The 20,809-nt window shown below is 38.6% G+C and overlaps 1 protein-coding gene across 9 annotated transcripts in view; it reads right to left on the reverse strand.

The window, feature by feature from the left end:
• Positions 1–20,809, reverse strand: part of MICU1 (mitochondrial calcium uptake 1) — a 241,898-nt gene that overhangs the window by 35,251 nt on the left and 185,838 nt on the right. For all 9 annotated transcript variants that reach the window (XM_021071962.1, XM_005671068.3, XM_005671070.3 and 6 more), the window contains one exon: positions 8,441–8,578. In XM_021071962.1, the coding sequence (XP_020927621.1) occupies positions 8,441–8,578 (138 nt within the window). The remainder of the gene's footprint in view (positions 1–8,440; positions 8,579–20,809) is intronic.

Raw genomic sequence — 20,809 nt, forward strand, 5'->3', positions numbered from 1 at the left:
GAAGCCAGTCATAAATGTCTACAATATTACATGAATGCACTTTATATGAAAATTCCAGAAAAAGCAAATCTATAGGGACAAAAGAAAGATTTACAGTCGTGTGGGGCTAGAGCGGAAATGGGGATTGACAACAAACTAGCATGAGGGATCTTTCCAGGGTGATGGAAATCTTCTAAAACTAAATTGCAGTGATGACTGCCTAACTCTGTAAATTTAAGAATCACTGATGGGTGAACTTTACACTTAATTTATACATATTTTTGATAAATAAACTATACCTCAATAAAACTGTTAAAAAGTAAAAAGCAGTTGTAGTAGAATGAGAAGAGAAGTAAGGGAAATTTAGCTTCCTCCAGAGTCAGCTATAAATACCTAGCGCTGACAGGCCATGGGGGGTATACATGTTGTATAACAATGATTTCCCTTGCCTTGTCCTTTAATCGGTCACGGCAAATTCATCTGCAAGGAATCTGTTCAATTGCTCTAGTTTCCTCTGTGGCCCACTAAAAAAATAAAACAATCTCCTTCCTTCTTCCTCATATGCTATGCTGTTCACCAATCTTATCTATCATATGCTCAATTTTCTGCTTAGTTTTTAAAAAACATTTATATTATTTTTATACCAGGTCATACATGGCTATAGTACAAAACGTTATACAATACAAAGCAATTCTTCCTTTACACCTGTCATCCAGTCTCCCTACATGAGATTACTGTCACCAATTTTTTGGTTACCCTTTCAGAGGTGTCACTATGTTTGTCTTGTTCCAAAAAAACATCTTCCCATTTCAAAGTCCAGACATTTCTTCAACTGGTTGGTGCCTGGCAGCAGGGGGAAATTATACCATTTCCACTACTTACATTTCTACAAGAATCTAATTATCCTGAAACATCACTTTCTTATGTTCATTTCTCTTGCGGACAAAAAATCAGTGATTTCCCACTGTCAACTGGAAAAACCCCAAATTTCTTAGCCTAGTTTTCAAGGTCCTCTATAATCTGCTTCCATAATTTACCTTTCTCGCTATCTCACTAAGAACCTGGAAGCTAGAGTCTAGCAACACTGTTTTTCTTGTTTCCCCCAAACCCTCCTGCTTATTCAAATCATGGAGAATAAAGAGTGGCAATAAACAGGCCCATAAGTAGGAAGATTATATAAGCTCTGGAGTGAGACAGTCCAGGGTTTGAATCCTGGTACCATCTCCTAAGATACTCTATGATCTGAGACAAATCATTTTGAATCCTGGTACCACCTCCTAAGATACTCTATGATCTAAGACAAATAACTATGGCTCAGAAAGTATTTTTCATCTAAAAAATGTGGATTTTGTCCAGCAAGCAGGATGTGATAATCAGGGGGAAAATAAATGAAATGCCTAGTACATAAAAAGTATTCAGCAAATGCTAGGTCAAAGTCCCTGGTAAACTGGCAGGCTCATTACCACAAAGCCTGCGGCAATGAATTTATTCAGTTATGCTCTGACATACACTCTCTTCTCTGGTAAGTGTAGGACCTTGAGGGATAGGAAATAGGGAAAAAGTGAGGTATATGAAACTAACTGTGAGGGGAAAACCAAAAATAAAAGGAGAAAAATCCATAAAATCTTAATAGTAATTCACAGTTTAGTATTCCTTTGGGTGAAGGACAGGTTTCAAAGCTAATCAGTAATCAAAGCAAATCAGTAAAGTAGAATTCTAATCTTTTTAGTTTAATGGCCACATTGCAGGTGCTATATTACACAGTGGCTTTGGTGGGCACCCAAAAATTGGAGTTCGAGTTTTTCAAGGGCTCTGCTAGCAATGTTGCTAGAATCTAATATTCTAGTATATATGCTGCTGAAGCGAGCACAAGGTAGAATCTAATATTTTATGAAGACCACAACGTGGTTCAACTTTCAAATATCTGTGAGAATAAGTGAAAAGGAGCACCCACATGAATATCATACATGGAAAACATGCAAGGTTAATAAACAGTTTTATTATAAGTGTTTGATAAATACTAACCCTACTTAAAGGTTAGTAGCAGTATTAACAAGCAAAATAATAAGAGAAGACTATTGGGGATAGGGCTATAAGAGGAAACACATAGCAAAAGCAAATACCTTTTTCTTTTTGTCTTTTTAGAGCCACACCTTGTGGCATACAGAGGTTCCCAGGCTAGGGGTTGAATCAGAGCTATAGCCGCCGGCCTGCACCACAGCCACAGCAACACCAGATCCGAGCTGTGTCTGTGACCTACACCACAGTTCACGGCAACACCGGATCCTTAACCCACTAAGCAAGGCCAGAGATCGAACCAGCGTCCTCATGGATACTAGTCGGGTTCGTTAAATGCTGAGCCACAACGGGAACTCCCAAAAGCAAATACTTTTATAACCTCTGCCTGTCAAAGTCCTACACTGTCTTTCATGCCAAGTTCAAACTGTACTTCCTCCAAGGTACAAGAATTCTCAGTCTCTTCAGCTGGTTCTAATCTTTCTCACTATTGCTCCCAAAAGATCTCATATCTTTAATGGGTACTTACCATACATTCATGAATGCATCTGACAAAAAACATTTTCCTACGAGACACCATATAGAGGATGGCAAAGATGAGTAATACAGTGCTCTCAGGAGCCTCAAAGTTGAGTGAATTGTCTTGTATTATAATTATTTATTATCTTCTCCCTCTACTATGAGGACAGAGACTAGGTTTTGCTCATTCCCATATTACCAATATTTAGAAGAGTGCCTGGCACATGGTGGGTGCTCAATAAACACTGCATATGAAATTATATGGTTCTTTGCATTTTTTTTTTTACTGGACTATTACAGACTATACATCTCTTGAGAATAGGTGGTGGTTTTGTTGATTTTTATCTTTCTCACAGCACCTAGGTTAGTGTCTTGAACATAGCAACATCTGCTATTGAACCGAACTGTAATTTTCAATTCATCTTTAAGTGGACTTGCTAAATTATTAAAGTTTGCAGCTTCTGCACTCTTAACCACAGAGAACCACCACTGCAAACTACACTTATGAAGTCTCAGAAAACTCTGCCTTTCTTTTAATGAAGAGAAGAAGAGAATTCAGGGGATGGAAAGTTAAAAAACAAAAACAAAAACTAAAGCTGAGACAGATTTGGTCTAGAAGAAAAATTCACAGAAAAAAAATAATATTGAGAGGAATGCAGAAAATCTGGTAGAGGACAGGGACTAATCTTTAAAACAAAGTCAAAACAAAACATGTTTCCCATAAAAAAAAGAGAGAAGAAAAATTTGTCTGTGTTATATAAGAAACAGGGTGGTTATTCAGAGCATGAATACAGTAATTTTTCCAGGCATAGCAGGTTCCCCAATTCTTTGAACTATTACTTAGGGACAAAATAGCTAGAGACACTAATGGAGCAGGTCCTTCTACAGCAGTGGCTCACAAGTTAGAATCAGCTTGGGGAGTCTTTTAAGAAATATTGATGCCTGGACTCTCCCACTGAGTTTTTGATTTAACTGGTTGGAAGAGGGCCCCAACAACCACATTTCTGAAAAATTCCCCAAGCGATCCTACTGAGAGACCTGGTCTAAAGTGCTGCTTTAGAGGAAGAGCATGGTTAGGAGAAACAATTTTGTTAGAAGGGCTAAGGTTTGCAATAGGAAGGCTTGGATTTTAGTTCAGTCTCTGGATTGATCATTAATTTCTCTTTTTCTCTGTCTCTATATTCTCCAAGTAGATATGAGATCTAACAAAGCTGTTATATTAAAAAAGAAAAATGAAGTGAAGTACTGCATGGTCATTAAGTAATACACAAATATTTATTTAGTACCACCACTGGGACCTCCAATCTTCTAGGTCTGGTTTGATATTTTGCACTGAACCCCAAATGGAAAATGATTAACATGAGCCCCCCAAAAACGTACATTGTCATGTTAACAAATCCAAAGTGCAATAAAAGAAGCAATCAGAAAGCAGATGGTGATTCCCCTTTAATGGGAAGTGGTCCTTACGACATGAACTGGTAAACTTAGGAGCAAAAGCTCTTCATTAATTCTCACTTTAGTTAATTGCTATGTTCACAAACTATTCCATCAACATGAGAGTACAATCAATCTCAATCTTACTGCTAAAGCAGGCTAGAAATTCTGGACCTGAAGCAATTAAGCAGCCCAGGTTTTCATCATCTGACAGAATTTGTCCTTTCACTTCAGAGCTCTTTTGCAAGGTCTTCAGGTCCTAAATTAACTCCTGCCAGATGTAAAGTACTCTATTCCTTCAAGGGAGCTATCTCCATCTCTCAATTTATTGCTTTTGTTTTATTTTATTTTTTATTTTTAGGGCCATACCTGCTGCATACGGACGTTCCCAGTCTAGGGATCCAATCAGAGCTACAACTGCTGGCCTATGCCGCAGCCACAGCAATGCCGGGTCGGAGCTGCAACTGTGACCTACAGGCAGCTTGTGCCAAACGCTGGATCCCTAACCCACTGAGCAACGCCAGGATCAAACCCAAATCTTCATGGATACTAGCTGGATTCTTAACCCGCTGAGCCACAACAGGAAATTCCCATTTATTGCTTTCAAATATAAATTCATAACAAAACATGAATTAGACAATTATTTTAAGGTCAAGTCAATGCCTGAACCAAAATTTATTTTTATTTTTTCCATTTTAGTTGGTTTACAGTGTTCTGCCAATTTTATACTGTACAGCAAAGTGACCCAGTCTGACTCACACTCACACACACACTCTTTTTTTCACATTATCCTCCATCACGTTCCATCACGGCAGGATCTCATTGCTTATCCACTCCAAATGCAACAGTTTGCATCTATTAACCCCAGACTCCCAGTCCATCTAACTCTCTCCTCCTGGACCAAACTTTAAAAATAAGTCTGGGGAGTTCCTGCTGTGGCTCAGTGGAAATGAATCTGACTAGTATCCATGAGGACACAGGTTCAATCCCTGGCCTCGCTCAGTGGGTTAAGGATTCAGTGTTGTTGTGAGCTGTGGTGTAGGTTGCAAACATGGCTTGGATCTGGTGTTGCTATGGCTGTGGCATGGGCCAGGGGCTGCAGCTCCAATTCCACCCTTATCCTGGGAACCTCCATATGCTTCGGGTTCGGCCCTAAAAAGACTAAATAAATAAATTAATTAAAGTCTGGTCAAAAGAAAGGAGGTGAGAAAAAAAAAAACTTTACAAAAAAAAAAAAAAAAGAAAGGAGGGTTTCTTGCAATACCCCTAGATATTTGTGATCAATTTTCTGAAATCACAATTTCCAACAGATATGAGGTGGGTACCAGGTACTGTAGGAGTTCTCTGGGAGACAAGTATTGTTCCCTGTCACTTTCTGTTAATGAGTGAAAGCCAAAGGAACACCTTAGGACAGGGTAGACTGAACTCCAAGAAGCTGACACTTTCTCTCAGCATCCAGTCTGCTCTTAGTTGCCATCCACAGCCCGCTCAGAAGTCCTTTAAGAAAGCTTTTTAACATCTAAGACAAGGAGGAAAAAGACTAGATGATAAGAAGTGCTTTCCACCAACTTGGATGCTATTCATGCAAGATTTCTTGCACAAAGACCAGTAACTAAGAAAACTTAAGACATGTACTAGCAATCCTATTTCTTATTTTCAGTTACTGAGTCTTTAAAGCTTAGAGGCTGGATCTAGGACAAAGTTCTTAATTCATGAGGCTAGTAACATTAAGTGATTTGTCTAAAGTCCTCTGAAGCAGGACCTGAACTCAAGTCTTCTAGCTCCATGTTTACCACACCACACCACCTTAGCAATCCCTCATGGAACATGTTTAGTGCCAGGTCAGTTTCCTGGTCATGGCCAAATGGTGACTGTTGTCAGGTAGAAAGGGTACTGGGCTGAGAATGAGAAGATATGGGTTCTAGCCCTTGCACTGCTGTAAGTGTGTGTGTGTGTGTGTGTGTGTGTGTGTGTGTGTGTGTGAGAGAGAGAGAGAGAGAGAGAGAGAGAGAGAGAGAGAGAGAGCACGCGCGCGCGCATGCACTATCTTTAAGAGGTCTGGCCTCTTTAATAGTTTCTGCTTCAGTTTGCCTATCTCACCCCCTGGCAAAACCCCAGATGCTGACTCAGTTCTACCATCTGCCTCTTCCTGTACCAAGTACAGCTCTGCAACATATCACAGAGCAGTGCTGACCAGTGACAATACAAATTTGTGGTCTCCAGTCTTACTGCTGCTCAAAAAATGCCCAGTCATCTCTTCTTGAAATCTCTAATAATCCTAGTCTCAGTCTTTTTGCTTCTATGTGTGTTCCTTTCCAAATGACTCTTCAGCAACCAGGATTGTCTCTTTAAACATACATAAACCGTGCCATTTCATTAATGACAACCCTTTAAGAGCATCCCACTGCACTGTGAATAAAATCCCAACTTGTGGGAGTTCTCTGATGGCCTAGCGGGTTGAGGCTCCTGTGTTCTCACCGCTGTGGCTCTGGCTGCTGCTGTGTGGCGTAGGTTCAATCCCTGGCCCAGGAATTCCCACATACTGCCTGTGTGGCAAAAAAGAAAAAAAAAAAAAAATCCCAACTTGTTCCGTACCTACAAGGTCCTGCATATTCTGGCCTCCATCTCCTTCTCAGACCTCATCTCAGGCCAGTCTCTTCTTTGCCAGAATGCTCCAACTCCAAGAGACCCCTTGCAGTTCCTCACACATGGCAGATTTGTCTTTCCCGCTTGTTATAGACTGAATATTTGTGTGTCCCCCACACTTATACATTGGAGCCCTAACCTAACCCTCACGGGGTCTCTAAGAAAATAATTAAGATTAAATGAGGTCATAATGGTGGGGACCTGATTCAATAAGATTGGTGTCCTTATAAGAAGACACCTTAGGGAGTTCCTGTTGTGGCACGGTGGAGACAAATCCAACTAGTGTCCATGATGATGCAGGTTCAATCCCTGGCCTCACTCAGTGGGTTAAGGATCTGGCGTTGCTGTGAGCTATGGTATACGTTGCAGATGTGGCTCAGATTCCATGTTGCTGTGGCTGAGGGGTAAGCGGGCATCTATAGCTTCGATTTGATCCTTAGCTTGGGAACTTCCATATGCCACAGGTACAGCCCTAAATAAAAGCAAAAAAAAAAAAAAAAAAAAAGACAGCTTAGAGAGCACACTATCAGTGTGTCAGTGCACAAACACCAAGGAAAGGGAATGTGAGGCCACAGCAAGAAGGTGGTTGTCTATAGGACAGGAAGAGAGCCCTCATTAGAAACCCGATTTTCTGGCACCTTAATCATGGACTCTTGCCTCCAGAAATGTGAGAAAATAAATTTCTGTTGTTTAAGCCATCCAGTCTGTAGTATTGTGTTATAGCAGCCCAAGTAGAGTAATATACTGCCTCGGAGTTTTAAACACATGTTATTTCCTTCTTTCTGCATAGAATATGCTATTTCTTTCCTTCTTTAAAACAGATGCTGGAGTTCCTGTCGTGGCGCAGTGGTTAACAAATCCGACTAGGAACCATGGGGTTGTGGGTTTGATCCCTGGCCTTGCTCAGTGGGTTAAGGATCCGGTGTTGCCATGAGCTGTGGTATGGGTTGCAGACAAGGCTTGGATCCCATGTTGCTGTGGCTGTGGTGTAGGCCAGCGGCTACAGCTCTGATTCGACCCCTAGCCTGGGAACCTCCATACGCCGTGGGAGCGGCTCAAGAAAAGGCAAAAAGACAAAAAACAAAACAAAAAACAAAAAAACAGTTGCTATTTCTCTCCATTCTTCCTTCCTTTCTTCTTGTTCTAACATGCCCTGCAATTGGAGCACTGTAATAAAGCAGCTCTCCCAATGGTCACCGTTTTATCAAAACCAGTTGGTCCTTATCATCTTATTTTACTGGACCCTCACTGTCCCATGTGACACAGTAGACACCTTAGTTCCTGAACCCTCTACTTTCTTGGCTCTGATTTGGCTACTTTCTCTAGGTATTTCTCTAATCACTTCCTTAAGATATCATTCTGGAGCTGCTTAAGAGTTAGTACTCCACTTGATTTTGTTCTTGGCTCATAGTTCTTTTCTGTATAATACTCTCCTGGGGCCATCTCATCCATTCTCAAGGTTTTAATTCTAATACTGTGTTGACAGTTCCCAAATTTACTTCAGTCCTCTAAAGTAGATCTGAATATCCAACTTCCTTGCTAACCATTTCTACTTGGATAGCCCACAGGCATCTTAAACTCAAGACAGTAATTAAGTGAATGCTTTATCTTCCCTATAAACCAGCCTCTCTAAACTCAGTCTCAACTCACGGTGCCAGTGGTCTGAACAAAAAACCTAGCGTCATTTGGGGCTCTCCCCTCTTCCTCACCCACTGCTCTTTTTTTTTCTACCAGAGATAAATTAGTCATGGTCTTTGGTTCATGACACACTCTTATTATGTTGGTGCCTTTGCAGTAACAATATGCTCCCATGGTTCCTTTTATTCCTCTAAGCAAAGATACTGACCTTTCCCTCTTTGAAGTGCTTCTTGAGCTGCTTCTGCATGGCAGTCAGCTTCTTGGACTGCACCCCACTGTAGGCCAGCAGCATGCCACCAAACTGCCTCTCAGTGATTCTCCCATCCACCGGGTCGTGGCGTTCAAACTGGGAAGGGAACAGAAAGAGCGTTTATGGGATCAAACGGAAAGTATTTTGAAATGGAATGTGGAATGATCAACTGTGTTGGATGGCAGAGAATAGCTGATGGCCAGGACCATATTTTTGAACTATAATTCTCACCAAGATTTAAAAAAAATTAGTCAGAAGATTTGAGTTCTTATTCCAGTTTTGCCACTAAGTTGTCCAGCTTTTCCGGGCCTCAGTTTTCTCATAGATAAAAACAGAGCTGCTATGACATCTCATATACCTTCTAGAGCAGGAGCATCCCGTGGGAATAAAAACAATGTTAAAATTCCAGTAAAATTCATGAGTAATATTATTAGTAATAAGTGCTCTGTGGATCATCCATGTCCCTGCTACTTAGAGAAAACTTAAAAGCTAATTATTATACATTTGATCCATTATATATATATGTAAAAGTCATATCAGTTTCTCAGTCTGTACTTATTATTATTATTATTACTATTTGTCTTTTGTCTTTTGAGGGCTGCATCCGAGGCACATGGAGGTTCCCAGGCTAGGGGTCAAATTGGAGCTGTAGCCGCCAGCCCACACCACAGCCACAGCAACAGCAACGCAGGATCCTTAACCCACTAAGCAAGGCCAGGGATCGAACCCCCAACCTCATGGTTACTAGTCAGGTTCATTAACCACTGAGCCACGACGGGAACGCCCTGTACTTATTATTGTTATACACTCAGACCTCTAAGGATTTCAACAAAGAGTAATGTGTTTTCAAGTTTTCCCAAAAATGGTAATCAAATGCTAGGACATCCATAGAGCTCGGAAAAAAAATGTATGCAGTGTAGGATGCCTCAGTTAGACATGCTTACTTACCACAAGGCTACTGAAAAATCATTAAGTATATTTAAATCTGCAGATGGAAAGGTTAAGTATAAAGAACCTCTAGCTAATCTATGTAATATCAGAAAACTAAGATTTTCATTTAAAAATGGAGAGAAGAAAGTTATCTTAGTGCCAGCTGCAGTGTTAATGATACTTATAAATGCATAAATAATTAAATAGCTAAAGATGGGCCCAGAAACCAATTAGAAAGCAAAATGATTACAAGATGGTACAATTTCCCCGTGGTTTTATTGGAAAATAACTGTTACCAGGAAACTTTCAGATTCCAACACGGCAGGGCATAATCCTCTTCTCCTAAGAGGGCTATTTATAGACAGAAGACATTACTAAGTAAGGTCATGCCAACAAACATTTCCAGAATGTCTACTAGTTGTTGAGCAGTGTGTTAGTCATTGTAGGGCAGAGGAAAGGAGGAAAAGATTCAGTTTCTGTCCTTAAGGACTTCACCATCTAGTAAGGAGATAAGACTTATATATAAGACATAAAATAAAGAAGTATGTAGTTAGAGTGAAATTTTCTCTCAATTTTTATTTCCTTGGTTAACTTGATAAGTTGATATGCACTTTAATTTGTTTCCTCACTGATCAGACTATGTCAGTGAGCAAGACATGAGGATTACATTTTAATAACAGCAATTGTTTACCAATCATGTACTATGAGCTATTATCAGCTCCATTTTACAGATGAGAAAATTGAGGTAACATGAGGTTACACATGGCAGAGCTAGGATTCAAATGGTGCTTTGCCTGGATCCACAGACTATATCTTGGTATCACAGTATTTCCTCTTTCTAAGCAGAAAGTAGTACATAATCACCTTACAGGACACCATTATGCTGTTTTGAATAAACTTATAAAGCAATGAGGCTTAGTCATACTTGAGAGGGAAGTAAAACTATTTCCAAAGAAATCAACATCAATATTATGCAAAAGCCTCTTTTTTAACTCAATCACTCAATATTTCATGTCTGTCACACCATCACTTCTACAACCTGATTAAATTTTTGACAATACCAAAAGTTTTCAGGATTAAATTTAACTTTGATTTATGATTCTATCTATCATCCTGAAACAAAATGGAGGACTGACAAAATTTTTGCAAATGAGCACATTTTCTGTCATGCTTAAATCAGATTTTCAGTGAAATGTGATACCTGGGCCAAAGTTGGTTTTCTTCAAAGCTGTGGCCCTTGCTTTTCCAGGCTAGGCTTCAACAATTCAGGATGCTCATTTACTCTTATCTGGGAGATGTTACAGCTGTGGAGAAACTCCATATATCTGAATTAGACAAGTTAAGCTTTATCCCACAAGATAGATTCAAGGTTGAAATTCTTTTCATAGTGCTGGCAGTGGCAGCGGCGTGCTCAAGGCTGATGAAAGCCTGCATTCATCTGCTCTCCACAGGGGCATAGAATCTCATCTCTGCTATGTTTCAAAGGGAGTAAAGACAATTTCCAGTGGAGACCCCCAAGTAAGAATTCCACTGCTTAAATTAGTATTTTTATTACTAATGTTCTTTGAAAACACAGACTTGTCTTTTTCGCTCATTATTATTATTCTTACTATTTAAACCTGAAAAGGAGTAAAAACTATAAATTTCAATTCCATGCAGAACAGCCCACTTCAAAATTTACTACCTCCTTTGCAATTTGATGTGGAGCAGGCCTGAAAACCTGCTATGCTAAGGCTAGGAAGCTTTGAAGGTAGTTTCACAAGGGCCTGTATTAGGGCTAAATTTTCGAGTGCAAAAGCTTGACAGCATGTAGCACGATATGAACATAATGCCCAAGGTCATGAGAGGGTCTTTGGCCAAAGACATAGGTTATTAAGAACTTATCACAGTGCAGAAAGCTTCTAATTATACATCTGGAAGCAATTCAAATGATTGGCTTGTATTTTATTTACTAAATGTTGCTAAAAGCCTCTTATATTCCACTTCAATGACAACGAAAAAATTCATCCTATTTGATCCTAGGGCACAGGACGTGTGTTTTAGCACATCATCCACCATTTGCACTGCTTCTTTTTTTTTTTTTTGCTTTTTAGGTCTGCACCCATGGCATTATGAAAGTTCCCAGGCTAGGGGTCAAATTGGAGCTACAGCTGCCAGCCTACACCACAGCCCCAGCAACACAGGATCTGAGCTGAGTCTGAGACCTACACCACAGCTCACGGAATGCCAGATTCTTAACCCACTGAGCAAAGCCAGGGATGGAACCCTCAACCTCATGGTTCTAGTCGGATTCGTTTCCGTTGTGCCATGATGGAAACTCCTGCACTGCTTCTTCAGACTATACAAGGCTACAATAATCAAAACAGCATAGTGTTGGCATGAAAACAGACATAAGGATCAATGGAAGAGAATACAGAGCCAGAAATAAACCTGCACACCTATAGTTAATTAATCCACAACAAAGGAGGCAAGAATATAGTGGAGAAAAGGCAGTCTCTTTTGTGGTACATATACACAATGGAATACTACTCAGCCATTAAAAGGAACGAAATAACCGCATTTGGAGCAACATGGATGGACTTAGAAATTATCATGCTAAGTGAAGTCAGTCAGACAATGAGATGCCAACATCAAATGCTATCACTTACATGTGGAATCTAAAATAAGGACACAATGAACTTCTTTGCAGAGCAGATACCAACTCACAGACTTTGAAAAACTTGTGGTTTCCAAATAAGACAGGTTGGGGGGTGGGGGGACGCACTGAGAGTTTGGGATGGAAATGTTATAAAATTTGGTTGCGATGATTGTTGTACAACTATAACTATGATAAAATTTACTGAGTAATTAAAAAAAAAGGCAGTCTCTTCAATAAGTGGTGCTGGGAAAATTGGACAGCTATGTGTAAAACATGTAGATAATGTAAAACAATGAGATTAGAATAGTTTCTAACACCATATATAGAAATACATTCAAAATGGTTTAAACACCTAAGTGCAAGACCTGAAATCATAAAACTCCTAGAAGAAAACACTCTTTGACATAAATCAGAGCAATATTTTCTTGGATCAGTCTCCTACAGCAAAAGAAGTAAAAGCAAAAATAAACAAATGGGATGTAATTAAACTTAAAAGCTTCTGCACAGCAAAGGAAACTACTAACAAAACAAAAAGAAAACCTACAGGATGGGAGAAAATGTTTGCAAATGCTGTAACCAACCAGGGCTTACTTTCCAAAATATACAAATAGCTCATACAGGTCAATATCAAAAAACAACAAATCAAAACAAACAAACCCACACACAAACAACCCAATCAAAGACCTGAGTGGACATATTTCCAAAGACAAAGAGATGGCTAAACCAGCACATGAAAAGATGCTCAACATCACTAATTATTAGAGAAATGCAAATCAAAATCACAATAAGATATCACCTCACACTTGTCAGAATGGCTATCATCAAAGTCTACAAATAAATGGTAGAGAGAGTGTGGAGAAAAGGGAACCCTTGTACAATACTGGTTGAACTGTAAATTGGTATAGCCACTGTGGGAAACAATATAGAGGTTCCTAAAATACTAAACATAGAACTACCATATGACCCAGCAATTCCACTCCTGGGTATATATCTGGAAAAAATGAAAACACGAATTCAAAAAATACATGCACCTCAACATTCACAGCAGCACTATTTACAATAACCAGGACATGGAAACAATCCAAATGCCCATCAGTAGATGACTGGATTAAGAAGATGCCATACAGTACCACACTGTTTTGATGACTGTGGCTTTATAGTATTTCTTGAAGTCTGGGAGAGTTATGCCTCCTGCTTGGTTTTTGTTTCTCAGGATTGCTTTGGCGATTCTGGGTCTTTTGTGGTTCCATATAAATGTTTGGATTGTTTGTTCTAGTTCTGTGAAAAATGTCATGGGTAATTGGATAGGGATTGCATTGAATCTGTAGATTGTATGGCCATTTTTACAATATTGATTTTCCCAATCCAGGAACATGAAGTATCTTTCCTTTTCTTTACATCTTCTTTGATTTCTTTGACTAAAGTTTTATAGTTCTCAGCATATAGGTCCTTTACCTCCTTGGTCAGGTGTATTCCGAGGTATTTGATTTTGTGAGGTGCAATTTTAAAAGGTATCGTATTTTTGTATTCCTTTTCTAATATTTCATTGCTGGTATACAGAAATGCAACTGACTTCTGAATGTTAATCTTATATCCTGCTACTTTGCTGAATTGATTAATCAGTTCAAGGAGTTTTGGGGTTGAGTCCTTAGGGTTTTCTAGGTATAGTATCATGTCATCTGCATACAGTGACAGTTTGATCTCTTCTCTTCCTATATGGATGCCTTTTATTTCTTTTGTTTGTCTAATTGCTGTGGCTAGGACTTCCAAAACTATGTTGAAGAGCAGTGGTGAGAGTGGGCATCCCTGTCTTGTTCCAGATTGGAGTGAGAAGGCTTTCAGTTTTTCCCCATTGAGGATTATATTTGCTGTGGGTTTATCATAAATGGCTTTGATTACATTCAGGAATGTTCCCTCTATACCCACTTTGGCGAGGGTCTTGATCATGAATGGATGTTGGACTTTGTCAAATGCTTTTTCTGCATCTATTGAGATGATCATATGATTTTTGCCTTTTTTTTTTGTTAATGTGGTGTATGATGCTGATTGATTTGCGTATGTTGAACCATCCTTGTGAACCTGGGATGAACCCAACCTGGTCATGGTGTATAATTTTTTTGGTATGTTGTTGGATTCGGTTGGCTAAGATTTTGTTGAGAATTTTTGCATCTATATTCATCAATGATATTGGCCGATAGTTTTCTTTTTTGGTGGTATCTCTGTCTGGTTTTGGAATGAGGGTGATGGTGGCCTCATAGAATGTCTTTGGAAGTATTCCTTCTTCTTCAACCTTTGGAAAGAGTTTAAGGAGGATGGGCACCAATTCCTCTTTATATGTTTGATAAAATTCACCTGTGAAGCCATCTGGTCCTGGACTTTTATTTGTAGGGAGTGATTTTATGACCTCTTCAATTTCATTTCTAGTGATCGGTCTGTTCAGTTGGTCTGTTTCTACTTGACTCAGTTTTGGCAGGCTGTGAGATTCTAGAAAAGTGTCCATTTCTTCCAGATTGTCAAACTTGTTGCCATATAGTTGTTCATAATATTCTCTTATGGTTTTTTGTATTTCTGCTGTATCCGTTGTGATTTCTCCTTTTTCATTTCTAATTTTGGTGATTTGGGTTCTTTCTCTCCTCTTTTTAGTGAGTCTGGCCAGGGGTTTGTCAATTTTGTTCACCTTTTCAAAGAACCAGCTCTTGGTTTTATTAATTTTCTCTATTGTTTTTTGAGTCTCTATTTTATTGATTTCTTCTTTGATCTTTATAATTTCCTTCCTTCTGCTGACTTTAGGACTTTTTTGTTCTTCTTTTTCTAATTCGTTTAGGTGGAGGGTTAAGTTGTCAATTTGGGATCTTTCTTCTTTTTTGAGAAAGGCCTGCATTGCTATAAATTTCCCTCTGAGCACTGCTTTCGCCACATCCCATAGGTTTTGAGAGGTTGTGTCTTCATTATCATTTGTTTCAAGGTAGTTTTTAATTTCCTTCTTGATTTCCTCATTGACCCATTGGTTTTTTTAGTAGCATGTTGTTTAGTCTCCATGGAGTAGGTTTTTTCTCTTTCCTTTTCCCATGGTTGATTTCTAATTTCATGGCATTGTGGTCAGAGAAGATACTTGAGATAATTTCTATGCTCCTAAATTTATTGAGATTCGCTTTGTGTCCCAACATGTGGTCGATTCTTGAGAATGTTCCATGAGCATTTGAGAAGAATGTGTATTCTGCTTTTTTTGGATGTAGTGTCCTGAAGATATCAATTCAGTCTAACTTTTCTATTGTTTCCTTTAGGATCTCTGTTGCTTTATTGGTTTTCTGTCTAGAGGATCTGTCCATTGATGTGAGGGGGGTATTAAGGTCTCCTACTATGATTGTATTCTCATCAATATCTCCCTTTATGTCTGTTAATATTTGTTGTATGTATCTGGGTGCTCCTGTATTTGGGGCATATATGTTGACGATAGTAACATCCTCTCCTTGGATGGATCCCTTAATCATTAAGTAGTGTCCTTCTTTGTCTTTCTTTATGTCTTTTGTTTTAAAGTCTATTTTGTCTGATATGAGCGTTGCGGCTCCTGCTTTTCTGTCATGTCTATTGGCATGAAATATTTTTCCCCACCCTTTCACTTCCAATCTATATGTATCTTTTGTCCTAAGGTGAGTTTCTTGTAGGCAGCATATTGAAGGTTTTTGCCTTTTTATCCACTCAGCCACCCTGTGTCTTTTGATTGGGGCATTCAGTCCATTGACATTTAAGGTGATAATTGATAGATGATTATTTATTGCCATTTGAACCTCGTGTTCCAGTTGATTCTATGGTTCTCCATTCTTCCTTTCTTTTTTTTTTTTTGGTTGGATGGTCTCCTGTTATTATCTGCTTGAGTGTTGTTTTTTTTTTTTTCATTTTTTGCGAATGTAATCTTTGGTTTTGGCTTGCGGTTGCCCTGTTTTTTAAGTATGCTAACCCCTTCCCATAATTGTGTGTTTTAGCCTGATGGTCCTGTAAGTTCAAACACTTCATTACTATATTAAAATTAAGAAGAGAAACATACAAACAAACAAACAAAAAGGGTTATTTACTTCCTAACATCCCTTGCCCACATTTTATGGTTTTGATGACTCTTTTTATTTTTTTCTTTTTAATTTTATTTTGTTTGAAGCATGTTCATGATTAAATCTGTATGCTGGCTTATTTGAGTGACTGCTCTCTGATTGCGGTTTCCTCAGTCCTAGTTCTTCCTCTTCTTCTTCTTTTTTTTTTTTTTCTTTTCTTTTTTCTTCCCTTTCCTTCCTTTCTTTTTGGTTTAGAGAAGCCCTTTCAATATTTCCTTTAACCTGGGTTTTGTGTTGCTGTATTCTTTAAGTTTTTGTTTGTTGGAAAAAATTTTTATTTCCCCTTCTATTTTAAATGATATTCTTGCTGGATAACACAGACCAATGGAACAGAATAGAGAATCCGGAAATAAACCCTGACACCTATGGTCAATTAATCTTTGACAAGGGAGGCAAGAACATCAAATGGGAAAAAGAAAGTCTATTCAGCAAGCATTGCTGGGAAACCTGGACAGCTGCATGCAAAGCAATGAAACTAGAACACACCCTCACACCATGCACAAAAATAAACTCCAAATGGCTGAAAGACTTAAATATACGACAGGACACCATCAAACTCCTAGAAGAAAACATAGCAAAACACTCTCGGACATCAACATCATGAATATTTTCTCAGGTCAGTCTCCCAAAGCAATAGAAATTAGAGCAAAAATAAACCCATGGGACCTCATCAAACTGAAAAGCTTTTGCACAGCAAAGGAAACCCAAAAGAAAACAAAAAGACAACTTACAGAATGGGAGAAAACAGTTTCAAATGATGCCATGGACAAGGGCTTCATCTCTAGAATATATAAACAACTTATACAACCCAACAGCAAAAAAACCAATCAATCAATGGAAAAATGGGCAAAAGACCTGAAGAGACATTTCTCCAAAGAAGATATACAGATGGCCAACAAACACATGAAAAAATGCTCAACATCGCTGATTATAAGAGAAATGCAAATCAAAACTACCATGAGATATCACCTCACACCAGTCAGAATGGCCATCATTAATAAATCCACAAACAACAAGTGCTGGAGGGGCTGTGGAGAAAAGGGAACCCCGCTGCACTGTTGGTGGGAATGTCAACTGGTACAGCCACTATGGAGAACAGTTTGGAGATACCTTAGAAATCTATACATAGAACTTCCATATGACCCCGCAATCCCACTCTTGGGCACCTATCTGGACAAAACTCTACTTAAAAGAGGCACGTGCACCCGCATGTTCATTGCAGCACTATTCACGATAGCCAGGACATGGAAACAACCCACATGTCCATCGACAGATGACTGGATTCGGAAGATGTGGTATATATACACAATGGAATACTACTCAGCCATAAAAAGGAATGATGACATAATGCCATTTGCAGCAACATGGATGGAACTAGAGAATCTCATCCTGAGTGAAATGAGCCATAAAGACAAAGACAAATACCATATGATATCACTTATAACTGGAATCTAATATCCAGCACAAATGAACATCTCCTCAGAAAAGAAAATCATGGACTTGGAGAAGAGACTTGTGGCTGCCTGATGGGAGGAGGAGGGAGTGGGAGGGATCGGGAGCTTGGGCTTATCAGACACAACTTAGAAAAGATTTACAAGGAGATCCTGCTGAATAGCATTGAGAACTTTGTCTAGATACTCATGTTGCAACAGAAGAAAGGGTGGGGGAAAAATGTAATTGTAATGTATACATGTAAGGATAACCTGACCCCCTTGCTGTACAGTGGGAAAATAAAAAAAATTATTAAAAAAATAAATAAATTAAAAAAAAAAGATGCCATACATATACAATGGAATACTACTCAGCCATAGAAAGAATGAAATACAGTCATTTTCAGCAATGTGGATAGACCTAGAGAATTTTATTCTTAGTGAAATAAGTCAGGCAGAGAAAGACAAATACTGTATGCTATCATTTATATGTAGAATCTAAAAATAATACAAATGAATACATATACAAAACAGACACGAAGATACAGAAAACAAACTTGCGGCTAACAAATGGGAAAGGAAAGGGGTGCAAATTAGGGGTATGGGACTAACAGATACCAACCACTATGTATAAAATAGATAAGCAACAAGGATATACTGTATAGCACAGGGAACTATATCCATTATTTTGTAGTCATCTATAATGGGGTATAACCTGCAAAAATAATGAATCCCTGTGCTGTATACCTGAAGCTAACACAATACCGTAAATTGACTCTACTTCAATAAAATTTAAAAAAGAAATTTCATTCTGTGGATTCTGTGGCATAAAACATGTGTGTTCCAGCACATCACCCACCATTTGCACTGCTTCTTTGTTTCTAAGAAGGGAGCCGAACAAGCCTAGCATTTTCTTTTTGTGCCACTGCCCCTTTCTCAAATGGATACAAGCTGTTGGCTCCCTGTTGTTCCCCAGGGGGCTGCAGGGCAGGCAAAGAGAGGGCAGAGAAGTGCCAAAAAACCATCCACAAGATTTTTCCTGGCTTTCTATCCACACTGTGCCTCTCATACCCACCCTTGCCCCTTGTTGAGAGAAAGAACAGCTTTTTGGAAGGACAGATGGTCTCTATATATCTAGAGATGAAATGATTTAAGGAAGATAGGAATCCAGGAAGAGAAGAAAACATGTATTATGAATAAAAGCCAAAATAAGAGTAGAAAAATAGTAAAAGGAAAAAGAAATCAGTATTTGCAAGTGGGTCTTGATTTATTAGAGACTTCTGAGGTTAATATAGGTCAACAAATGTAAACTTCAACCTTATTCTCTTTCACAAAATTATGTTTCAGGAGACTCTGTCTCTTCCTTAGAGTAAATCCTGCCCTTATGCAAGTATTTCAGAATGACAATTTTCTTCACAGGCTTTTTCTAGCTTCTGAATTGTACAATTCAAGTAATGACAATAATCTCAAGTCACTCAGCTGAATATATCTGTGTTTTTCAATCAGATAGTATTTGGCTTTTGAGATCTCATCCATGTCACTGCTGCTACTACCAGGAGTCTCAGAAAAACTGTCTAGCCAACATCAAGAGGTAACATGATTACAGGCAAAGTTCTCTACTGCAAACCACCCAGTGAGCATGACATACATTTCACAGTTTGAATGTGAAGTCTATGTTTCTACAACTGGCAAGAAACATCTGAGGGACCCAAGTCAAACTGTCTGGAGCCTGAATTTTCTTATCTTTAAATATAAGATGTATCTTCACTGTCAAGACTAATGTGAATGTCTTTTGGTTAACAAAAAGAGACCTACAATTTGGAATGAAGGCAACATGGTTCAGTGCCTTTAGGAAGGGCCAAAACAATCCATTAGCATCTGGGACCATGAAGTTACAGATTACCAAACTAAGTTGCTAGACTTTTCTACTTCAAATACAAGGATTCTTTCCATTTAAAAAGGATTTTTAAGAAAGTTCATGCTGGTGAGCAAGTCAAGTGATTAAAAGACACAAGTACCAATCACACAGACCAGAAAAAGATTAACTTTCCAGTCTGAGAGTTAAAATTAGGAAGATAACAAGACTGCTACATGAACTTAATACAGGATTATAAAAATCTGGGCAGAGTTCTCTTGTGGTGCAGCCGGTTAAGGATCTGCCATTGTCACGTTAGCATTAGGTTTGCTGCTGTGGTATGAGTTCCACCCCTGGCCTGGGAAGTTTCACTTGCAGTTGGTGCAGCCAAAAAAAATATCTGGGTATAACTGACTGAGGGTGTTGAAGAAAACTATTCTAGATCTAGAATAAAGGGATTCAAGGTTTTGGTTAGTTTTGGTTTCATCCCATCCAAGAAATAATCTTCACACCACAAAATGGAGCTAATATTTACAACCTCAAAGTGTTGTAAGGAATAAATGGGATAATACATACAAAGAAATTAATACAGAGTTTGGTGCATAGTTAGAATTCTAATAAATGTAACAATTAATCCTTTTATGACCATGGTATCACTCCTCAAGAAAGTACCTCAAATGATTGTTCTGTTCTTAGTAGCTATTAACTAAGTTTAGTTTACTAGATCTCACTCTTCTTTTTGTAATTGCTTTGGCCCAGTCTCTGTTTACAGAATACAACTTTCATACTTAAAGAGCAGAAAAAGTAAATGCAGCACATTTTATTTGTCATGCAACACAACAAGACAACGTCAAGATTAAAATACTCAGAGTTGGCTGAAGCAGAGTATCAACTTAATAAATCCTGTATCCTGGCCATATGTTACCAGACAGAAAATTGGCATAAAGGAGGTTCTCAATAAGTATGTAGGAAGTGAACAGAGACAGGATACCGGAAAATTAATTCATAACATTCTGTCCTATTGTTAATAGGATTTCCTATCTGAGGCAAGGCTTACCTCTCCATTTCTCCCTTAATACTTACTTTCATGACATTGATTTCTTAAGAATACTCTTGAGAATGTCATTAAATATGGCTAATCCATAACATATTTGAGTGCTTACTAAATTTCCAGGTGCTATTCTAGGAACTTACCTTATGTTATCCTCATAATGTTCTATAACAGGTATTATTATTATTTTATCTTATAGACCAGGACACATAAGCAGAGAGAAGTGAAATAACTTGCTCACACAGTTAATCAGGAAGAAAATTTTCTCTGGTCTCTATCAAAAAAGGTGGTTTGTTTTCTCATCTTAAAGGTACCAA

This window comes from Sus scrofa, chromosome 14, assembly GCF_000003025.6.
Source record: "Sus scrofa isolate TJ Tabasco breed Duroc chromosome 14, Sscrofa11.1, whole genome shotgun sequence".
In the NCBI taxonomy this organism is placed as follows: domain Eukaryota; kingdom Metazoa; phylum Chordata; class Mammalia; order Artiodactyla; family Suidae; genus Sus; species Sus scrofa.